Source organism: Maniola hyperantus, chromosome 20 (genome assembly GCF_902806685.2).
Source record: "Maniola hyperantus chromosome 20, iAphHyp1.2, whole genome shotgun sequence".
NCBI classification, from domain to species: Eukaryota; Metazoa; Arthropoda; class Insecta; order Lepidoptera; family Nymphalidae; genus Maniola; species Maniola hyperantus.
Window position 1 is genome coordinate 3,151,963 of NC_048555.1, and position 22,297 is coordinate 3,174,259.

The 22,297-nt window shown below is 37.7% G+C and overlaps 4 protein-coding genes across 4 annotated transcripts in view; 2 read left to right on the forward strand and 2 right to left on the reverse strand.

Annotated features, from left to right (window-relative positions):
• The window catches only part of LOC117991552 (putative phosphatidate phosphatase), a 362,451-nt gene that overhangs the window by 293,310 nt on the left and 46,844 nt on the right, over positions 1 to 22,297 (forward strand). The window lies entirely within an intron of this gene.
• Positions 1 to 22,297, reverse strand: part of LOC117991780 (mitochondrial potassium channel ATP-binding subunit) — a 325,288-nt gene that overhangs the window by 138,374 nt on the left and 164,617 nt on the right. The window lies entirely within an intron of this gene.
• LOC117992053 (dystrophin-like) overlaps positions 1 to 22,297 on the reverse strand; it is a 248,937-nt gene that overhangs the window by 65,911 nt on the left and 160,729 nt on the right. The window lies entirely within an intron of this gene.
• The window catches only part of LOC117991549 (putative phosphatidate phosphatase), a 105,595-nt gene that overhangs the window by 50,836 nt on the left and 32,462 nt on the right, over positions 1 to 22,297 (forward strand). The window contains exon 3 of the mRNA XM_034979143.2: positions 12,904 to 13,101. Within this exon, the coding sequence (XP_034835034.1) occupies positions 12,904 to 13,101 (198 nt within the window). The remainder of the gene's footprint in view (positions 1 to 12,903; positions 13,102 to 22,297) is intronic.

Consider the following 22,297-nt stretch of genomic DNA (forward strand, 5'->3'; position numbering starts at 1 on the left):
CCAATTTAGGGAAGGTATCTTTTAACGTGAAAGCTCTTTACTAGAGTTAGCGTCAATATTGTAAAGTATAAAAATAAGCGGTTACTTGGGCGGATCATTGCATAAACTCTGTTTTCCTAGAAGCGTATTTTATTTAATAAAAATATTCTTGACCAAACATCTACCTGGGCGCGTTTGGAACCCTCGTAGCCTTAGTTTTAAGTTTACGTAATTAATTATCCCCACTATATCATCTTACAAATCCAACAACTGACAGTCTAAAAGTGTACAATAGTACCTACTTTGAATAAATGATTTCACTTTGAGTTTGATTTTATTTCAGCTTAATCCTACGAAAACATAAAGGCTGGTCATCCTTGTTGTATAAGTTTAAGGTCTGTACCCGTAGTACAAGATTTTACGTCTCACCAAACGAAACCAAATTCGTGAGTCGAAATACTTCCGCGTTACAGTAAAATGGACCTAAACAGCCTTGAATTGAAGTCAAATATTCAATGCTACTGATTTTAATTTCGCAATGTTTCCGCTTGGAGCGCTGGCTGTAGAAGTGTAGACAAACTTGAGCTTTAAAACAAGGCATTTAAGATCCAGTTTACTGTAACGCGGAAATATTTCGACTCTCGAATTTGGTTTCGTTTGGTGAGACGTAAAATCTTGTACTACGGGTACTGGTATATTGATTCGGCCGCGGCGGTTAATGTTTTTGATTATCTTGCCAAATCTAGCGAGTAGTGATTCAGTGTACCCTCATGTCCATTTATCATTGTGTTTATTTATGTATACAATACATAGTGTTGTAGTAGTAGGTAGGATTTTATGATGTAAATTATTTTCTGAAATATGAGTATTTAATAATGTTAATTGAATTGTAAGCCGCTTAGGCTAATATGTTGGACTCTGTAATAAGACACCTTATGCACCTACCAACACAATATACAAATAAAGAAATCTGAATGTGATTTTTTTTTATTCGTTATAGGCGCATGCTTGACCACGATCACACCTGATGGAAAGTGACGATGTGGCCTAAGATGGGACGCGTTTGCCAAGAAGGTGCCTATTCACTCTTGTTTTGTTGTATTGTGAATACTTATGTAAATCTAAGTTAGTGAATTCACTTCAGACAATTATAAACTATTTCAGATGAACTAGCTGTGGTCAGAGGCACTGAAATAATATCATTTAGAAAATATTTGATCTACCCGGGAATCGAATTTGCAACTTCCTGGCTCCTAGTGATACAAGACAGCAATAGTAGACACGTAGATAAGGTCCGCTGAGAGGTCGTCTTCCTTTAATTACAATACAAACTGTTCAAAGAGAATGTTTAAACGTTTTTTATGGTGCTTACTCAGAGATAACGATCTCTTCCCAAATATTTGTTTTCCATTAACGTGTGTGTTCGACTTTGTCCGAACCCACTGCCTTTGATGATAATGGGCGGGAGAAATGTACACTGTCTACTAACTACTTATCAGTTATTAGAATACTGTGTAAGTGCTCCTTCACATTAGATGAGGATTTTTTGTAGGAAGATTTTTAATTTTTTTGAATTTTTATTGAAAAAATAATACCCCACATCCGAAAAACTTCTTCAGACAACGTACTGCAATGATAAAAATTAGAAATAAGTACAATTTAATAAATAAAGATAAATTAAACAATTAATTTTCAGTAATTAATTTAAGTTTAGACAACTAATTAATAGTACGGTGTATACAGTCACTGCCCCTATTATAAATGCAAAAGCGTTGTTTGTTGGTTTGTTGGTTTGTACTTCAATCACGTCGCAACAGAGCAACGGATTGACCTGATTTTTTGCGTGGGTATAGTCAAAGACCTGGAGAGTGACATATGCTACTTTTTTCCCCGGAAAATCAAACATTTCCCACGGGCTTTTAAAAACCTAAATCCGCGCGAACGAATTCGTGGGCAGCTAGTTTATTTATAAATTTTAAGGAAAAGCGATGATAGCCTAGTTTATAAGAAGCCTGGGTTAAAACGTCAGTCTGCGGCCCAGGTGGGAACGGGTACGACCTGCGGGGCGGCCATCGTTTAGAATTGGAAGGAAGACGCTCGGATGTGTCCACACCGAGAGCGGGTGCCGAACGGCATGGAGAGTATGGCATCACGCCCGCTGGTCACACCGCAGGACGCACCCGCTCCCAGCTGGGTCGCAGACTTAGACTTCTATACTTGTACAGTTCTCATACAAAGGATGCGAGAGTCTGGCAGTGTCGACAGTTGTCAGTAACCAGATGCTGTGTATCAACCTCTCGTATCTAGATGACAGTCGTAACGGCGAGTGCGTTATCTGAATGGAGCAATATCGGGCGATGCGATGCACTTATCGACTTGCAATGTGCTTTGTTCCTCTTTTTCTTATCGCCTTTGATATTTATAGCTTGTCTCTCTTTCTCATATGTATCAAGGGCAGTGAGAGAAATCGCAAAAGCAAAAGGACGCCCAAAACAAAAACACATATAAATGCCCCTTAGAAAAAAGCGTTTACGAGTTGTAAGATGTAACACGAAGAACTATGAGCATACTGAGGAATTTTAGCATTTAAACTATCGTGAGTGATTTCCATTATACATATCTCACACCCGGCTTTACTCACGTGTTTAGTCGACGCTAGCCCGACTAGTTTCGAACCCATTCGGGGTCCTTTTTCAAAGGGACCCAGTTCGACTCGACCCACCCCGATTGCCACCTCGACCTGTCGCGTACTATACCTACTATTATCAGTCCTACCACGTTGTATGTAACTAATAAGAACCAGTTACAATTAATAGTAAATACCTAAGTATTAATATATCTAGTCAGTTCCTTATTTACTGCTGTCGAGTAAAATACTACAGTTTACTTTGTCAGCGTTTGACAAATAGAGTGCAGTGTCAGAGATTTATGTTGTTAGGGCATCAATCAACTCGATTTACTTGATGAAACACTCGTACGAGCGCGGCCGAGACGTGTCGAGCAAATATTATGTCTACATACAGTCCGATAACCGTGAAATTTGCGTACAATGATATAATTATTATACTTAAGTGTCATAGCCTAGTCAGCGGTGGATAGCCTTGTGGTTAGGACATCTTAATCGGAGGGTGGGAGTTCGATACAGGGCACGCACCTCTCACTTTTCGGAGTTATGTGCGTTTTAAGTAATTAAATATCACTTGCTTTAAGGCCCAAGACACGGGTCTGCCCGCGAAATTCAAATTTAATTTGGCTTTTCACAATTTGTAAATTAATGGGACAACGTAGACTTATGGCATTCAAATTTCGCCCCTAGCAATATCATCTTCACAGGTTTATATAAAATCTTTACTTGAAAGTGTGTCTAGTTTAAGAAATTAGTCAAAATAATGACTAATTTGTGAGCAGCTCACATCAAACTCATTATTTTGACTAATTTCTTAAACTGGACACTTTCAAGTACTTAAAGATTTTTATATAAGCCTCTGAAGATGATACTGCTAGGGGCTCAATTTGAATGCCATAAGCCTACTTTGTCGTATTAGTTTACAAATTACGAAAAACCAAGTTAAATTTGAATTTCGCGGGCAGACCGTTGGATCCCATAAAGCCTAACCTCAAATAGTTAACGCGTCACATAAAACTGTTTGTGTCGTAAACAACGTGCTAACTGCTAACGATGTCATTGTCGCGGCTAATTTTAGCTCATGCGGGTTGGTATATTTACCGTTTTCTATTTATTTCGTAAAAATAACAGTACCCGTAGTACAAGATTTTACGTCTCACCAAACGAAACCAAATTCGAGAGTCGAAATACTTCCGCGTTACAGTAAAATGGACCTAAACAGCCTTGAATTGAAGTCAAATATGCAATGCCACTGATTTTAATTTCGCAATGTTTCCGCTTGGAGCGCTGGCTGTAGAAGTGTAGACAAACTTGAGCTTTAAAACAAGGCATTTAAGATCCAGTTTACTGTAACGCGGAAATATTTCGACTCTCGAATTTGGTTTGGTTTGGTGAGACGTAAAATCTTTTACTACGGGTACAGCCTACTTCCTACGAGCCACAAATCACAATACCTACACGATACTTTTGGTATCGGTTAGCCATGTTAATCATAACTAACATTCCTCTTTACTTAAATTTTCCATCGGCCCTCGGCCCTCGAGGGTTATTGTTACGTCACTGGCTGTGCCCGCGGCTCCGCTCGCGTGGCTCAGTGTAGTAGGTACCCATAAAAAATTATGGCGGTCACCTTGCGCCCCCTAGGACTCTACGCTCGGGTGCACCGCACCCCTTGAACCGCCGGGTATAGACGGCCCTGGATAGTTACTGTTTGTCCTAGAAAATTAAAACTTCTGACAGGATTTTCAAAAACCTAATTTCACGCGGAGGAAGTCGCGTGCATCAGCTAGTCTGAAATACGTAGAAACCCTGAAAACAGGAAGTTGTATAAAAAGAGACACAGAAATTCGAATTGGTTACTGATGTAAGTAAGTATAATTTTGTTAGGTTCTCTGTAACTTCCTCAGTATCTCTTACGCTCGTTCTAATCTGAAGAAGAAAGGCGGCAATTTGATGTCTTTGCTTATCCGAAAGCAATAACAATTTATTTTTAATACCTTTATAACCCTAACAGAGTTGTCCATCGTCCGTCTATCTGTTGTGTAAACTTTACAACCTCAAAAATAGCTAGGAAATCCTTATTTATGTCGCCCTGTATCTAAATGATAATCCTGTTCCGTCCCCACTTTGAAATGGATACTTTACACAATAAAACGTGACAACCCAAGATAGAGACTGGCATGTGTGATGAAGATCGTAAATCGGTATTAGACCGGTAAAGGTGGCCGTACACGGGCAGCTTAAAGCACTCATGACGGACCGCTTCAAACTGCGACTGCATAGCGAACTACAATCTTCATTTTTTTTTTTTTTTTTTTTAATTACCAACATAGAGAATGTTTATCAAATCCAATTTAGACAGCAAAAAACCACGAAGGTTTAAAAAGTGTGTCATTCCGTTTACTTCTTAATACATAATAATAATAATAGTGTTTCTATAAACAATATAAATTGTTTATAGAAACTCTTATTACATTACATTTCATACAAAAATGGGGATCATTACAATTTGTTAATATAATAGGATTTTAGCTTATATTTTAAATTAAATCTAGTTAGTTCATTTCTAAATTTATTATCTAAAGTATTTATTAGGCGAGGGATCATGTATGCACTGGTGCGCTCACCGTATTTGTTTTTTGAAGGTACGGTTATTAATTTGTTTTGCGTAACTTTGCGCGTCTGCATTTTGTTTTGAACTGCATTTTGGATGTCTAAATGAAAAATTGTTCCTTCAGAAGTGTAAATTGGACCTTGTCGTGAATATTACATTCATTTCATTGATATTCACTAAACTGGTAGTCGCGAGCAGCGACTGCTCCGACCGGTCAGCAACATGGCAAAATTTTGTTGTGTGGTTGAGCTAAAACACTGAGTCTGAGATAATTTATAGAGCATTCAGGTCAAAATTAAGTTTCAGTCAAAACGAGACAAATTTTTGGCAGCGATATATATAAAGCTGTTTCGTAACAGTGGCTTATAGATCTCATTATTAGCCAATCCCGGTATTGGAAGCCCTAATCTCAACCTGAAACCCCGTTCACAGGGCACTAACACTCAAGTGTTAGACATTAAGTTAGCTGATTGACCAATCATTGTCAACTACTTGAGAGTACTTTTCGAGCAATGAAACCCAATTAAAATTAAATGCCAATTTAAATGCAGTTGTAATATATAAAATTGAGTGTTAATACCCTGTGAACGGGGGCTTAGGTTGAGATTAGGGCTTCCAATACCGGGATTGGCTAATAGTGAGATCACCCCGCAGTTGGCAATAACTGCTCCAGTCCGGCTCCCCGTGTGCGGCCGCCCTAAGAAGATGTGGATCAAAGACTGCAAGAATAGAAGCTGTCTATTACAATTTAACTTGTGGTGTTCATTTGAACTGCGTATTTGCAACATCTTGTTTATTAGACTGATTTCGTTATTCATTACTAGATCTTGAAAGTTGGAGTGAGCTATGAACATAATCCATACTAATATTATAAATAAAAGTGTGTCTGTCTGTCTGTTTGTCTGTCTGCTAGGTTTTCACGGTCCAACAGTTTAACCGATTTTGATGAAATTTGGTACATAGTTAGCTTACATCCCAGGCAAGGACATAGGCTACCTTTAATCTGTTTAGATTCATATTTCAACGAATATAATCTGAACTTCACTTTGAATTTTATCTATTTATTGTCAACTAGATGATACCCACGACTTTGTCCGCGTGGATTTAGGTTTTGTAAAAATCCCGTGGGAACTGGGAACTGTTTAATTATCTGGGATAAAAAAATCTATGTCACTCTCCAGGTCTTCAAATATATCCATGAAAAAATTTACGTTATCCGTTGAATCGTTGCGACGTGATTGAAGAACAAACCAATAAACAAAGACACTTTATTATCTAGTAGGGATCTTTCTTTCTTTCTTCCTCTGGGCTGGTTTCCGAACTTAAACGTTTCCGTCTGTTGTGCGTGCATCGCCCCTCCCCGCCGAAGTCTTCACTCCAGCCGTACAAGCTCGCTCCAGAGTAGAGATATTTAGCAGGGATATTACTAATATTGATAATTTCTATACTTCAACGGAGAGAAAATGTTAGAAACTAAAACAAGCAATGAATATGCATTCTGCTACGTACATGTTCCCATTCTCATTTACGCAACAACTTTGTTTTGTGTGCATGCATCTATTGAATTTGCCTGTAAGTACAGTTAGTTTGGAAAGCGTTTAAGAAAAATTAAATATAAAGAAACGTTTACCTTATCTGGATTCTGGCAAACGCATGGTTTTAATCCAAATAGTGTTCGGCGTCGTTCAATATTCGGTCTTATTTCATTTTATCCCAACTTAGTCAAGTTTGCACATTGATTTTAGCCTGATATATCAATGATGCTATTTATATTTGAGAAATGACTTTGTTGCAATTGGCTGTGGTCTGACTATTCTAGAGAACCACTTCTGCAGCAGCTAGCGGGGCTTTCTTTAGCTGTTAAATAGCGTAGAAATCATTTAAGAATGCATTAACAGGTGAGCAAATAGATCCGAATTCGTTTTTTTTTTGGTTTACTTATGACTACTTTAAACTAATAAATTAAAAATAGTGCTTATTCTACACATACTACTTACTAAATGTAGTGGCCATTAACAAGTATTCACTATATTTAAAAAATAAGTCACAAAAAAATATCGAATGAAAAACCTTTTAAACAGTTTCGTACTCGACTGTACAATGCTTACGCTAGTTATAAGATTTTATGCAATTCTCTCTTATCTAGATTTGCATAGAGATTTAATTAGTTTGCAAACTCGCAAATATCACTTAATAAACACATTTTACTGCGTTCTGTAATTACGAGTCTGCGTTGATGCATGAAATATCGATTCGAAATAAAATATCGATATTGTTGACAATTTAATCAACGTTAACGTAAACTATGTAGAGTTAGAACTTTCCAATGTACAATTTTACGTTTATTATATCTACTAGAACTAGCGTGTTTATCCGTTACTAGCGACCTCCTGCGGCTTCGCTCGAGGGGGGGAATTTCAAAAATCCGGTCCGATTCCTTGTCTACAAATCCTTGTCTACGTCATTATAAAGAGAACCTCTCGTGCTAAATTTCAGATTTCTAGGTCCAATGGTTTATTTAGGCTGGCCGTTAATGAGTTAGTGAGTAAGTCAGAACTTTTCTTTTTTTCAAAAGTATATAATATAAATATTTTTACATACACACAATTAATTAACTGTTCTTGAAATCTAGACCATTAAAGATAACCAAGTAAGTTTTCCAGGCAGATCTATTTGTTTTAATCGATGATAAATGACGCTGAAATCTAAGATAAAAAATCGCTGCGTTGAAAGATATATGCCAATCTTTTAACTCCATACCTACCCTTTAATCGATTTCTTTAAAAACTTGAATCATCATTTATCAATTATCGAACGCAAACTTATCATCGACCGATACCCTTTAATCAATGTTTGCGTGGTGTCAATTACCTACCAAAATGTTACAGAATGAGTCTTTGCATCATAATTTATTGAGCGCAAACTTATTATCGATAGATAACAAATTTTTTACAAGGAAATTATCATATCAATATGACACGGTTTTGAGTCACTAAGAGATCGGAAATTGATAAAATCATTTCTCTACCTAGCATTATCTGATATTTATTATAATAAGCGATATTCGATAATGGATCTGATGCAGGCTTATCTAGCATTGATATCTTAATCGCAGACTTGATAATATTATCATGATGAAACGCGGGATTGGAATTAACGGAGATGTTATCTAATCTGAGCTGTCCCACGGTTGGACATATCTACCTTCGATGTCTTTACGCATCCGTATTTGGATCATCAGGGTCAGTTGATTGAGATTCACTATTTGACCTGCTACGTCGATTACTATCTCTTTTCTCTCAGTGATTACGTAAATTGAGTTGTCATTGCCTCAGAAACTCTCAACTGAGAGGATTTTTTTCCGACCTAATTCACATTATATCAATTTCTCTAGGGATCTCTAATTTTTGAGAATTAAACTATACCTATCAACCTTCCTCTTGAAAAAAAAATTTTCGGGTCCCAAAGATTTAGTTCGCGCGTTTAATACAACAATTCACCAAAACAAATGTCACGCACATAATGTGATTAAATTAATACGTACAAATATACGCGGCCGAAAGTAATGTACATCGGCCTTTAGAATGACATTCCGGCTTTGTAGAGCGTTGTCTCTGTCATTCATACCTATTATGACGTTTTGTCGGTATCAATGACAGGGACAACTCTCTACAAATCTGCTATCTCCTTCTAAATGTCGATGTACATTACTTTCTGCCGCGTACTATACTTCAAAGTTTTTGGACACGTCGAAAAACACGATTAAATGCTTTTGTATCCAAATCTTGACAATGCGATGGTGACTTTGTTAATTTCCGAGAAACGAAATAAATACGAAAACATCGAACAGGTAAGTATCTAATAATAATAGAATTAAACCTTTTCACTCGATTTTGGCCTTGACTTACGATGCTTGGGCCTTTGACCTTGATCTTATAGGCAGTTCTGCCAATGTATAATATTGTCATATAAAACTGACAATCCCACACGATCAGGGTAGCATGATCAAGGTTTCAAGCCTCAAGCATTACCCGATCGGACTATGCATCATCATCACCATCATCATCATCAACCGATAGATGTCCACTGCTGGACATAGGTCTCTTGTAGGGACTTCCACACGCCACGGTCTTGCGCCGCCTGAATCCAGCGGCTCCCTGCGACTCGTCTGATGTCGTCCGTCCACCTAGTGAACGTCCACGAACTATGCATAGGTACCTACCTATTAACTATAGGTATATATGACAAATCATAGGCAAACGAGGTTATTCTTCAAATGTTCAAAATTCAAATCGATTTAGTACCTCCTCCATTAAGACTAGACATGCAAATCAAAACTCATTTTCATTCATTTTGGAACAATCTTGTCTTGTATTCATGAGGTTCTGTCATGCGAAACATGTTTCATAAAGAGGATAGTCTAAGAGCCCATATTGTTAAGTTGTACTCTAATGAAAATTCATTAGAATAAACTCTGCCTAGACTGGACTAGCAGCACCGCATTCTGCAAAGCAATTAGCTTTCCAGGTCGATTAGAGATGGCTAAGCCAAAAGACATTTGGTTCTCTGTTCCTTTCTTATCATAAGAGCTAGCGCGCACCACGGTGCGGCGAGTTGCGGTGCGTTTTAAAATCCGTAAATTTGAATTTAAATCTATCAAAATCCGGTGCGGAATTAATTTCGCAGTGCACGCGCTTTGTGTAGTTTTATAGTTCACAGATTTTGCGGGGGGCAAACGCACGGAAATTGACTGGGACTCTTTTATTTTCTGAGACCAAAAGTAGTCCATGTCACTCTTCAGATCTTTAACTATATTCATGAAAATTCAGGTTGATCCGTTGCTCCGTGATTAAAAGACAAACCGACAAACAAATTTACTTTCGCATTGATATTATGGCCTGGGTAATGATAAGCTTGGGTTTGACGACAGTTATCACGCTAAAGACATGGAATCAATCATGAATAGCAATGATGTGGTCTGGGTTAGAACACCTTGCCTGAGAAGAAACTATCTTCAGATAGGAGAAGACCATAATATTATATAGACCATAATAGGTATCATACAAAATGAAATCAACGCTTGATAAAGACAGCAATATCAATAGAAAATCCAGAGTTGGGATTTTTTGTGTTTATATTAATAGTTTTTATTTGATACCAAGTATAGCACTGTCTCTTACACTATAAGTGAATAAAGAGGTCATACAGTGTCCCGACGACTAGCGATGAGCGTAAATGTATGGTATTTTTTATGGTAATCAACTCTTGTGAGCTATTTTCGCCCATGCTTAGACAAACATCACTCTTAAATGTATTTACGTGGTAAACGGCATGATTTTGTTTTTATTTTTAAACCGACTTCTGAAGTTGACATTGTATGGCGAACTTGAGGACCTAGTCACAATCTATTCTGTGCTTTCGATATGGTAGGCCTCACTCATGATCAAATTGTATGGTTAATGATATTTCTTTCAGAGAGATTTGCGTGTCTAAAAAATATGTCGTCCATTATTAGTTCGCTCGATTGCGTAAAACTTGCATCAATCAAAATTCAAAAATAAAGGATTTTCTTTCTTTTTTTCTACTTTCAATCATTGCTGCATCTCAGTTCATGTGATTGGCTGAGTATGTGTTACTAGCTGATACCCGCGACTTCTACCGCGTGGATTTAGATTTAAAAAAAATCCCGGAGCCATATCACGGAAAATCAAAGAGAAAACCTCGCTGAAGTAAGTCACATCAGCTACTTCCATATTATTTTATAGAATCGCTACCCATATTATAAATGCGAAAGTGTGTTTGTGGGTTGGTTTATTGGTTTGTCCTTCAATCACGTCGCAACGGAGCAACGCGACGGATCGGCGTGATTTTTTACATGGGTTAAGACCTGAACAGTGACATAGACTACTTTTCACCCCGGAAAATCAGAGTTCCCAACGGGATTTTTAAAAACCTAAACCAAGTTTACGAAGTCGCGGGAATCAGCTAGTTCTAGTAAGCTGTAATAATCAAGGCTGTATAGTCTGTTCGCTGACTTAGTGTCGCAACACCCGCAGGCACACTTAATGTTTTGCATTTATTATGTTATTTTTCACTGCGTTTGATAAGTAAATGTTTACTATTCTAAGAATAAAATAGAATACTGTATTATTCTTATGGTTATTGTAATAAAATACGAATATAAATAATAAACACAAGTTGGGTAGCGACACTATGTTAGTGAACAGACTTTAAGTTGTAACTACCTACAGAAATTTTAATAATTACAGTTCACCAAATAAAGTCGTTAACCTTAAAATTGCGAACGGAAAATAAAATCGTTGTGAGGCAAAACTGCGCCTATTTGAGGCAACAATAAAAATCCGGCAGCGAATACGAGTACAGACTGCATAATGACATGAATTTCCTGCCTCATGTGCAGCGGCCTTGTACTGTGCGCTGGTCAACCCATTTCAATAACACATCTGCGAGTTAAATGATTAAACGACTTCAAAAAAGAAGGAGGTTCTCAATTCGATTGTATGTTTTTTTTTAATTCACGGTCAAGCTGACCGCTGTAGCCTCGCGGCTGGAATTTCTGAAACTCCCCCGTTCAGAACTGCGTTCAGTTTGGGGGTCTACTTTTAAGGAAAGGACCTAAATGCAAACTCTCAAGTTTAAAATTGGTGCGAACGTTGGAAACGCCAACGATTAACGACTCTGAGTACGGCTGTAAAGAAGTTTATTTACACTTCAAAAATTTCGATGCACTCAATTTGAAATGAATACAAAAACATCGTCACAAACATATTGTGATAGTTTTGATATGACTTGCAAAATTATAATTTATAAGGTTTATTTTTATCGAACCATGATATCATACAAGAACAGTATTTTTAGAGGTTGCCCTCCTACTGCCGCTCTCTGATACGGAGGTCATTGTCAATGTTAATAAAAAAATTGCTGGTTATACCCACGCGCTTTGACCGTTCCGGACTCCGGTATTCACACTTACGTTTAACTAACTTATGCTCGCGACTTCTTCCGCGTGGACTACACAAATTTCAAACCCCTATTTCACAACAGCGATTTAATCCAGCGTTTGCGTAGGAATCCTGTGTGGAATCCTTCCACTTATACCTACACTAGCTTATGCTCGCGACTTCGTCCGCGTGGACTACATAAATTTCAAACCCCTATTTCTCCCCCTTAGGGGTCGAATTTTCAAAAACCCTTTCTTAGCGGATGCCTGCGTCATAAAAAGCTATATTTAGAAGAAGAAGATAATACAATAATTATTACAATGATAGTAAAAGTGCCAGGTAACAGGAGCCGGAGTCACAGAAGGATGTCCATTGATTTGGAAAGAGCGACAGATTCTATTATTTAGCGAAGAGGTTTTAAATGTCGTCAACTCATCGCTAGGAGTTGGCAGTTCAACATGCTAAGAAGAAAGTATATTTAAATTTTGTAGAGGAGGTTTTTTCAGGCGATGAAGAAAAGAGGACGAACTTGACATAAACTTATATTTTCGTACACTATTACAGTCTATGAGAGTTGGCACTATTGAAAACTAGCGTTGAACTCTGTCCCAGCAAGACGGCGCGGGCGTAGCGCGACATAACGTTCTACTGGCGCCACCTAGTTTACAAGTCGAGTACTAAAATCGGTGTTACAATTTTAATTTATTATTTTTTGTCACCAGATGTGCCTCACCGAATGGATCAGGCTACGTGACTACAAGGGCGGCCGGTCAAGAGTCATCCTCGGCTACGAAATGCCGGCATGGGTGTGGGAAGTATACCGAGTCGTCGGGGTGTTCCTCTTCGGCTGCGCGTGCCAACAGCTCACCACTGATGTCGCCAAGTACACTATAGGGAGGCTGAGGCCGCATTTCTTTGATGTAAGTACATTTACAATTATTTTATTATCCTAGACACTGGATATGAATTCCCCTTTATTCTCGTAGGCTCTTTAGACTCGTTGGAAAGCCTGGAGCACCGCAGAGACGTAAGCTCTCTTTGCGTGTTCTATCTCCTTTATAATGGGGAGTGCTCTGAAGAGCTTTTTGACCTCATTCCACCCTCCGTTTTTTACACCGCACCGCGCGCCACCGTAAGCAATTTCACCCTCACCACCTGGGTGTCTGGTGCACTTCGACCGTACGTTGTGATCCTTCTTTCCACGCACATGCGAACTATGGAACCAACTTCTATCGGCAGTTTTGCCACCAGATTACAACATGGGGTTATTCAAGGAGCGGACCAACAAATTCCTGAAAAGCCGGCAACGCATCGGCAGTTCCTCTGGTGTTGCAAATATTCATGATCGGCGGTAATCACTTAACATCAGGTGACCCGCCTGCTCGTTTGCTCGCTATTTCTATTTTTTTAATCTTGCCAGCTTCTGTTTTTTGCCAGCTGTTTTCGGTATTAGTATTGATATGAAAGACAATCCGTTTGTCCTTTTACATTATACATATAGAAAAATAATTATTTTAATAGGTAAGTCCTACTAAACGAGTACAGTTTATTTTACTTAAATATTCATATTGTTATCTTTAGAGCCATAAAATTTGCGCTTGCTATCAAACAAAATGAAATTAACATCATCAGTTTCATTAACAACACGAGTATAAACATTAACGTCATGTTTACATCTAATCATCTTGTTTAATCAAATTAAAAATTAAACAACTGATTATCTTGACAACGTGCATGACAATTAAACAAATTCGTAAGGCAGTTAACTGATTGCTATAACAAGTGATTTGCTCGACGCGACGTTAAGTAAACGTGGGAAACGTTATTTACTATTTCATTGTATTGTTAATGATAAAATATACAGTTTCCTTATAACCTACTTGTAAGATGTCACGTATTTTAGAAATTTAATACATACTAACAGGTTTTAGGGTACCGTACCTACCTCAAAAGGAAAAAAGGAACCCTTGAAGGAAGAGGCACAGAATAGGGAATGGCGAAAGGATCGGAGGGAGGCATGTGCCCATTAGATCCATACTAATAATATTATAAATATGCGAAAGTGTGTCTGTCTGTTTGCCTGCTAGCTTTTCACGGCCCAACAGTTTAACCGATTTCGATGAAATTTAGTGCAGAGTTAGCTTACATCCCGGGGAAGGACATATTATGCTACTTTTTATCCCGGAAAATTAAAGAGTTCGCATGGGATTTTTGAAAAACTGATCTGACTGACTGACAATTAAAGTCACGAGATTTAGCAGTTTTAAAATAAAATAAGTATGTCTATCCTTTGGATACACTGGTGTCCTAAACATGGGTAAGAATAAGATGCGAACACCTACTTTAAAATTATTTGATCATCAGAATCATTGCCATCAGATATCGTACATCATGCGAGCCGTTATTGTTATGGTTCAATGTGTCATTATTAGGACGTCTAGATCATTTCAAGTGGCTTCAATTAGATGATTGCCCGGTCAATAGAATTATTCATAGGTGTACTAGTTACATCAGGGCTAGTGTTAGGTTACCTGTGACGGTTTTTTCCATAAATTGTCTAAGAAACTTTCACTTTCATAATTTTTTGAAAATACTTCGAGAGGTCAAACTATGTATTTTTTTAAATTTCGAATTTAGCTTTTCATGTTAAATAGGAAGACCTACTTAAGTACATTGTTTTTTTCCAAAACTTGAATATTACGCCATTTTCAAAAAGAAAAACGGAACTCTTATAGGATCACTTTGTTTTCTGACTGTCTGTCAAGAAACCTATAGGGTACTTCCCGTTGACCTAGAATCATGAAATTTGGCAAGAAGGTTAAGGTCTTATAGCAGACATGATGGTCTGTTTTGATGGATTATAGCGAATTAAGCTTGTTCCTTGTACCTATATCACGGACGTCCGTAAAGTAAAGCCTGCCTCTATCCAAAACTTTGAATTTCATAAAAGCTTTGTTTTTATTTTGTTGAAAGTTTACAAACCGCTAGTTAACACGTGTTTAAGTTTCGTGAACAGAAGCCATTGTTTGTTTTTTAAAAATATCCGCCCGTTATACTCTTTATGTAGTGTATATATTATACATCGATGTATATTATAACACCATCATGGTAAAATGAACTATGAAATTTGATTACCGTGGCGTTAGTAGGTATATTAGAGAAGGAGCCTGCTAGGGGCAGACCTTCGTTATTTTATAAAAGCTGAAAGTTTCTCTGCGCATTGTCCCCAACACAGATAGGAATGATCAGTGACTATGAAGGTTTGATCGGCGAGGCCTTGGCAGATAACAGGCAACAAAGGTGTATAAAATATTTCGTCAAAGTACTTATAAAGTGTATTTTTATATTTTCTACGGAATAGTAATAGAAATCAAGGATCATGGCAACCCCCTGCCAGACACCCTTTTAACTATTTATTAAAGTTTCAGCATGAAAATTTAAAGTTTTTATAAAATAACGAAGGTCTGGCCTTCACGGGCTCTTAGTCCATATCGGCGTACGGCTTATTTGTAAAGGCCGTGGGTATAAACTTTTATCGGTAATAAAAAATGTTTTATTTATAAAACGTGGGCTGCCGTGGCGCTATTAAAAGGTACTGGAGTAGATAATTGAATTATGACGAATTTACGAAGTAACCCTATCTATAGTGTGTAATAAAAAACAGTTCGAATTAAATGTGCCACAAGGTAGTGTAATAGCTGTTATAAGTCCCGCAAATTGCTAATGCGTGTGGCCGCCATTTTAGTGGCGTCAGCACAAGACTGAAGTTTCGAGCTGATGCTATATTTTTACCTAAATATACGTTAAATGACGTCATTTCGATGTAATGAGAGATGGTTCCAGCGCAATAGCAATTTGCGGGTCTTATACATTGCTTATGTATTGCATATTTCCATAGTGTAACATTTTGATTAAAAAACCGGCCAAGTGCGCGAGTCAGACTCGCGAACCGAGGGTCCCGTACTCGGGAATTTTTTTCGTCACTTTGCACGATAAATCAAAAACTATGATGCATAAAAATAAATAAAAATTGGTTTCAGAATATACAGGTAAACCCCTTTCATATGATACCCCACTTGGTATAGTTATCTTACTTTGAAAATTGAAAATACTAATTATTTGATCAATGAACCAAAAGCATAATTTGCTATAATCCGCAGAAACAAGTCGAATCTGTATGGTGCAAAATGCAGCATGCGACATGTACCACTCGCCCTCGCACTATTAAACATGCAGGAAAAACCAGCCACCAGGCAAGCAACACGCACCACCACCACGCAGCACCACACAAATCCCAAAACACACTCGACTCACGTTTCGCCCCGACACCGAAGCATCCTCAGGAGATGTAGACCTTACAATCCACATTGTACACAACTTCCTACTTAGTTAAAGGAAGATTGAACCTCTTTTAACTACTTAAGTAGGAATAGAATGTCCTACTTATTTCATATTATGTAAATTAGTAGAAAGTAGGTACTTACTAGTATTAACCAAAGGAAGTCGCCAGTCAGCGGTTTATAATGACGGGTGACAGTCATATCAGCTTAAGGCATTATTCTTGGGTATTATCGATTCCTTACCGGCTTCTACACCACGAGTATCACTAACAGCTGATTATAGGGATTATAATATAGAACTTGTGACTGAATAACTAAATGAATAAAATATTCTGAGTAGCTTAGTAACTTTTGGGGACTTCGATTTCCCTGTCGTTTGAGAGCTTTTTTTTGGTTTTTCATTCTCAATAACGAATTTCTACCACAAACTTAAAAAATATTTCAAAAACTGTAGTAAATACTAGCGACCGCCCGCGGCTTCGCTCGAGGAAAATGTAAATCCTCTTTGTTCGCTATCCCGTGGGAATTTTGAAAAATCCGTTATTCCTATATCGTCTGCATTATAATGGTTTCTAGGTGTTAAGCCTTGGGCTGGGTGTTGATGAGTCAATTATTGAGTCCGGACTTTTTTATTTTTACACATTTAGAAAACTAATTTCTAGAATTATGAAAACTGAGTACTTAGGTAGGTATTAGTCTTCGTGCGGCCTTCTTCTACTGTTGAAAGTTCATAAATGAAAGTTTATATTAATTTTAATCAAATCACTTTAATTTCAATTCACGCGCAACGTTCACTCTCGCTCGTGATTCTTGCAAAAATAAATAATGATAATTTTTCAAATGTTAAAGTCAAGAGAGCGGCTGGTATCGTGACATACCAGGCAGGTATCATGACACGCAAACACTACAACTGCATACTAATAGTCACGAACATCTAAATACAATAAGTCTGAAAAAATCGGTCAAGTGTGAGTCGGAATCGCACACGAAGAGTTCCGTGCCATGGTACAAGAAATATTTTTTTTAATTTTCATGGCGCTCATTTTGAAATTTTTATTATTTGTTGTTATAGCGGCTATAGAAATACATATTCTGTGACAGCTCTCTACCTTTTACGGTTTACGAGACACAGACAGACGGACGGATGGCAGCGGAGGCTTAGTTATAGAGTCCCGTTGGCAAGCAACCTTCGGGTCATCATCATCATCATCAACCAATAGACGTCCACGGCTGGACATAGGCCTCTTGTAGGGACTTCCACACGCCACGGTCTTGCGCCGCCTGAATCCAGCGGCTCCCTGCGACTCTTCTGATGTCGGTCCACCTAGTGGGGGGTCTTCCGGTGCGAGGTCGCCATGCCAGCACCTTGAGACCCCAACGTCTATCTATCGGTTTTACGAACTATAACCTTCGGGTACGGAACCCTAAAAACGAATTACCAGTTAATTATATCACCTCATCTTAAACGAGTGTTGATAACTCCTTGGCAGACTAATGCCGCCTTCCCTTGAATATTTATTGCTGATTAAAAGTTGATAGATTGTGATTGCTTTGCATAAAATATTCACAAATTGAATACCCTTGACGGCGGTAGTGGACAAGTTTTTATCAATAAATTGCTTGGTTCTTGCTAGTGTGAACAGATTTTCTTTCTGCTTAGTATAATCTGATTTCAAGTGGATATGCTTTTAAAAAGTTTTTGACCCATCCTTCTATACAATTGGGTATTTGACTACATCAAAAATAAATTGTTTCTCAGTGATTATTAAATAAAGGGTCTTCCAAAATACGTAAAATCTACGTCCTTTGTTGGTTTTAAGTGCAATAACCATTTTAAATTATCGAGGAAACTAAAAAAAAACACTTCAAATGACTGTGACGTCACACACCGGTATTTCATAGAATCTCGCATACTAATTAGTCTAATTACTAAGCGCGCGTTTTGACGTTTGATAAAAAGTTACTGATTTGACTAGCTGTCAAATACCGTATTAGTTTCTCACATAGGTTTCTCAAGTACACCGCCATTTTATCATAAAGTCATGTAACTATTAACGTAGTCCTAAATAGGCCTTTAGATTTTAGAATATATCGATTGTCGATCTTGAATAACATTAATCGTTCAGGGCTCATCAACATCATTATCAAACCGATACACGTCCAATGCTGACATAGATCTCTTGTAAGTATATATAAGTCCACACGCGTTCTTGCGCCGCCGCGCCGCCTGAATCCAGCGGTCCCTATAATTCGTTTAATGTCATACCTAGTAAAATATAGCTAAACGGGTTGCCGAAGTGGCAATGCGCAAAGCACTTAGTTCGAAAACACCTTCAGGGATACAAAAGTAAACTAATGCCGCTTTATCGCGGGATCGAACTCCAGACCTCCGATTAGAAGGCGGACGTCCTAACCACTAAGCTATCATAGCTTACAGACACAGTATGGAAGTATAAATGGAAATAACTTCACAGTACTAAGCTCCGAGATGTAGAGTTCTGTTTGCATCGTATGTCTCCTTCACTTTAATTAAATTAACTCTGAAACCACTTGCTCGCTTTATATTTGTCGACCGGGAGTGCATAAATCTACACACAGTCTCCATTTGTTTAATCCCCTTGGTCTATATTTATTCGGGCTCGTGTTATGGCTTTTAAGTGACGTTTCCCTTCTGGGTGGCGCTTTACACCCATAATCGGTGTTTAATTTGGATCATTAACGACTCTACTTATGAAACAGTGAATCTAAATATTATACGTATTCATTTATTTTATTATGGCAGAAACTTAGATCCTTAATTGTAGTTTTTATAATTGTTAATGTTTTCTTTGTTTTCTTACCAAGATTCCGACACTTAACCAAGGTCTTCTTATTATTTTTAATTAACTCATATTCGACAGGTTTCTAGTTCCCACTTTTTTTTCTGCTTAATATTTCCGTAAAGCGAACGCATCAACAACGAATGGGTCTCCGCCGCGCGTTGAAGCGTAGCGGAAACCAATCCTAGGTGTGTATTACGCAATAGACAGACATTATTCCGAACAAAAAATTTGCGGATGCAGTAGGTACCTAACTACTAATTCTATAGATATATCTATGGGCACTCAGTCTGCAGGAGCTGCAACGCTTCTGCAACTCGTTTTTGCTTACAACTTGATGTCCAATGCCATACTAATTTTGACAGCTTCATAAAACACGATTTTTGTCCGAATTAGACGTTCCATACATTTAATTCAATGATCAACATCTTATCCTCTTTATTATTAAGCTCTCAACGCTGGCCAAACACGATCAAGCTTACCGTCAAGTTTGCAGCGGACTTGAAGCGGCGTCCAATCAACTGATAGCGATGCACCGTCAAGTGCATACTGATAAGTCTTATTAGATTAGTCAAGTGTACTGGACGCCGCTTCAAGTCCGCTGCAAACTTGACCGGTAAACTTGATCGTGTATGACCAGCGTAAACCAACAAGGTCACGGTTATTTGCAATACGAGTATAACTTACATTCGAGTTTAATTCCTCACAGAGCGCGTTCGTTTATACATCGCACCCCAAACCCTAAATTAACTTTCGTATTAAGTGGATACATCTGTTATAAATGTCCGGCGACACGCTTCGCTGCCATCACGGCTTCAATTTGACATATTGTACCAACTATAGGAACCCTATAATTCTAGATTTACTCGGATTAATAAAGTAAAGTAAAATTAAAGTAAAATACTCTTTATTTGTACACCAAAACCAAAAGCATAGAAATATAACAAAGATGTTTGCAAGTACAATAGGCAGCCTTATTACTAAAATAGCAATCTCTTCCAGGCAACCTTAGAGTAGAGGATATTATAAAAATTAAAGAAAGCGGAAGGGCATATTCTAGGTTTTTGAATAATTTTGATAGCTCCATTGTATTGCTTGTTAATGAAGTACCTAATAAACTCATTATTTTCATCCTATCATCATACAAAATCTGTTTTGTAATACACACTTTGTCGCTAATACGTTTGGGCTTGGCTTGCTTTAATTTGGTCTATTTCTTAGATAACTATATTGTTTCATTGTTCAAAATCAGTTGGAAGAAATCCCTTAAGGGCTCAATCTTACGAATGATGTGAAGACTGGTGTTACTATTTTGGGCTGATTGTTCGAAATTCCAAAACGATGTTCTGGAATCTGGATGGCATTTGTTCGACTAGAAGCAAGTTCATTACCATCATCCATAGTAATCGTTATAATGAATGACTCTAGGTTGAAACATTCATTAATTACGTTTCAGTATTCAACCTAGAGTCAATCGTTCGTCTGACGTATGTTTAGAACGTACGGACACGCACGTCAGTTAAAGTTCAGGATTATTTTTACTAAGATACTTTTTTTCCGACTACGGCAAAGCCAAAAGGAAGGGTTATGATTTTAGCAGTCTATCTATGTATGTATGTATGTTTATAACTATTTTGTGTGTTCCACTGTAGCGGCTAAACTACTAGACCGATTTTAATGAATGAGGTGTCAATCGATTTCTTATTATGGTCCGGGTGACAAAGGCTACATTTTATAAGGATATAAAATTGATCCAACAGATGTTACACCCAAAAAAGTAGGAGGCCCAATTTTTTTTTTATTGAATTCAAGGATCGTTTTAGTGTCCCAACTTTAAGATATTATACAAATGGTAGCTCTACCCAACGGTAACTTTCGAGACGAGAGGGCAGTTTGTGTTATTCAAAGTAACTGTACATAACTTTATTTGGTGTTTATGGCTCATAAAGTTTTGTATAACTTGTTTCCTATGAAAATATTATTATAATTGTATCTTATTACACGTTTGAGTTAATAACGTTATTAAAATTTAGTTTCAGTGTTTTTGATCGTCTTTTTATGTTCAGATAACGTCCACTCTTGTTTAATTAATAAGCTAAGATCCGGGTGTGGTCTAGCCCTGAACAATGTTTGAATACAATGAACCAAAAGCTTAATTTGCAATAATCCGCTGAAACAAGTTGAATCTGTATGCTACATGCACCGCCCGCCCTCCCACTGCTAAACATGAAAAAAAGGAAAAACCAGCCACCAGGCAAGCATTACGCACCACCACCACGCAGCACCACACAAATCTCAAAACGCAGTCGACGCACGTTTCGCCCCGACGCTGCAGCATCCTCAGGGGATGTAGACCTTTCCTTACCTTGTTCCTCAATTTTTGCAATTGTGGATTTTTCAATCAATCAAAATCAAAATCAATATTACCTAATTGCAAATCATAATTCTGTATGTCGATTACAAACAATCAACTATGTAGATGCAAACTATCGAATCAATGCCGTGAGACGAGTCATCGACCTGCGAGTATAGTCAAAGAAGGCACAGACCACAGTCAATCAGTTTTATCTATTTGAATGATGATCATAGATCTGATTAGAGTTCATTACCTGATCGATTGGATATGAAATAGTAATGCTTTTAACAGCTATCAGACGCTTACTCAATTTGTCTTGATGCTTTTTTAGGGTTCCGTACCTGGAGGTGCCAATGGGACCCTATTACTAAGCCTCCGCTGTCTGTCCGTCTTTGTCAGCGGTCTGTATCTCATGAACCGTAATAGGTAGAGAGTTAAATTTTTCACTGAGTGTATATTTCTATTCTATTGTCGCTGTAACAACAAAATAATAATAACCAAGACGACGAATTTAAAAATGGCTGTCGTGCAAATTTAAATAAAATTAAAAAGCAGGTACAATAAATAGCCGGCAAGAAATATTGTACATCGACCTTTAGAA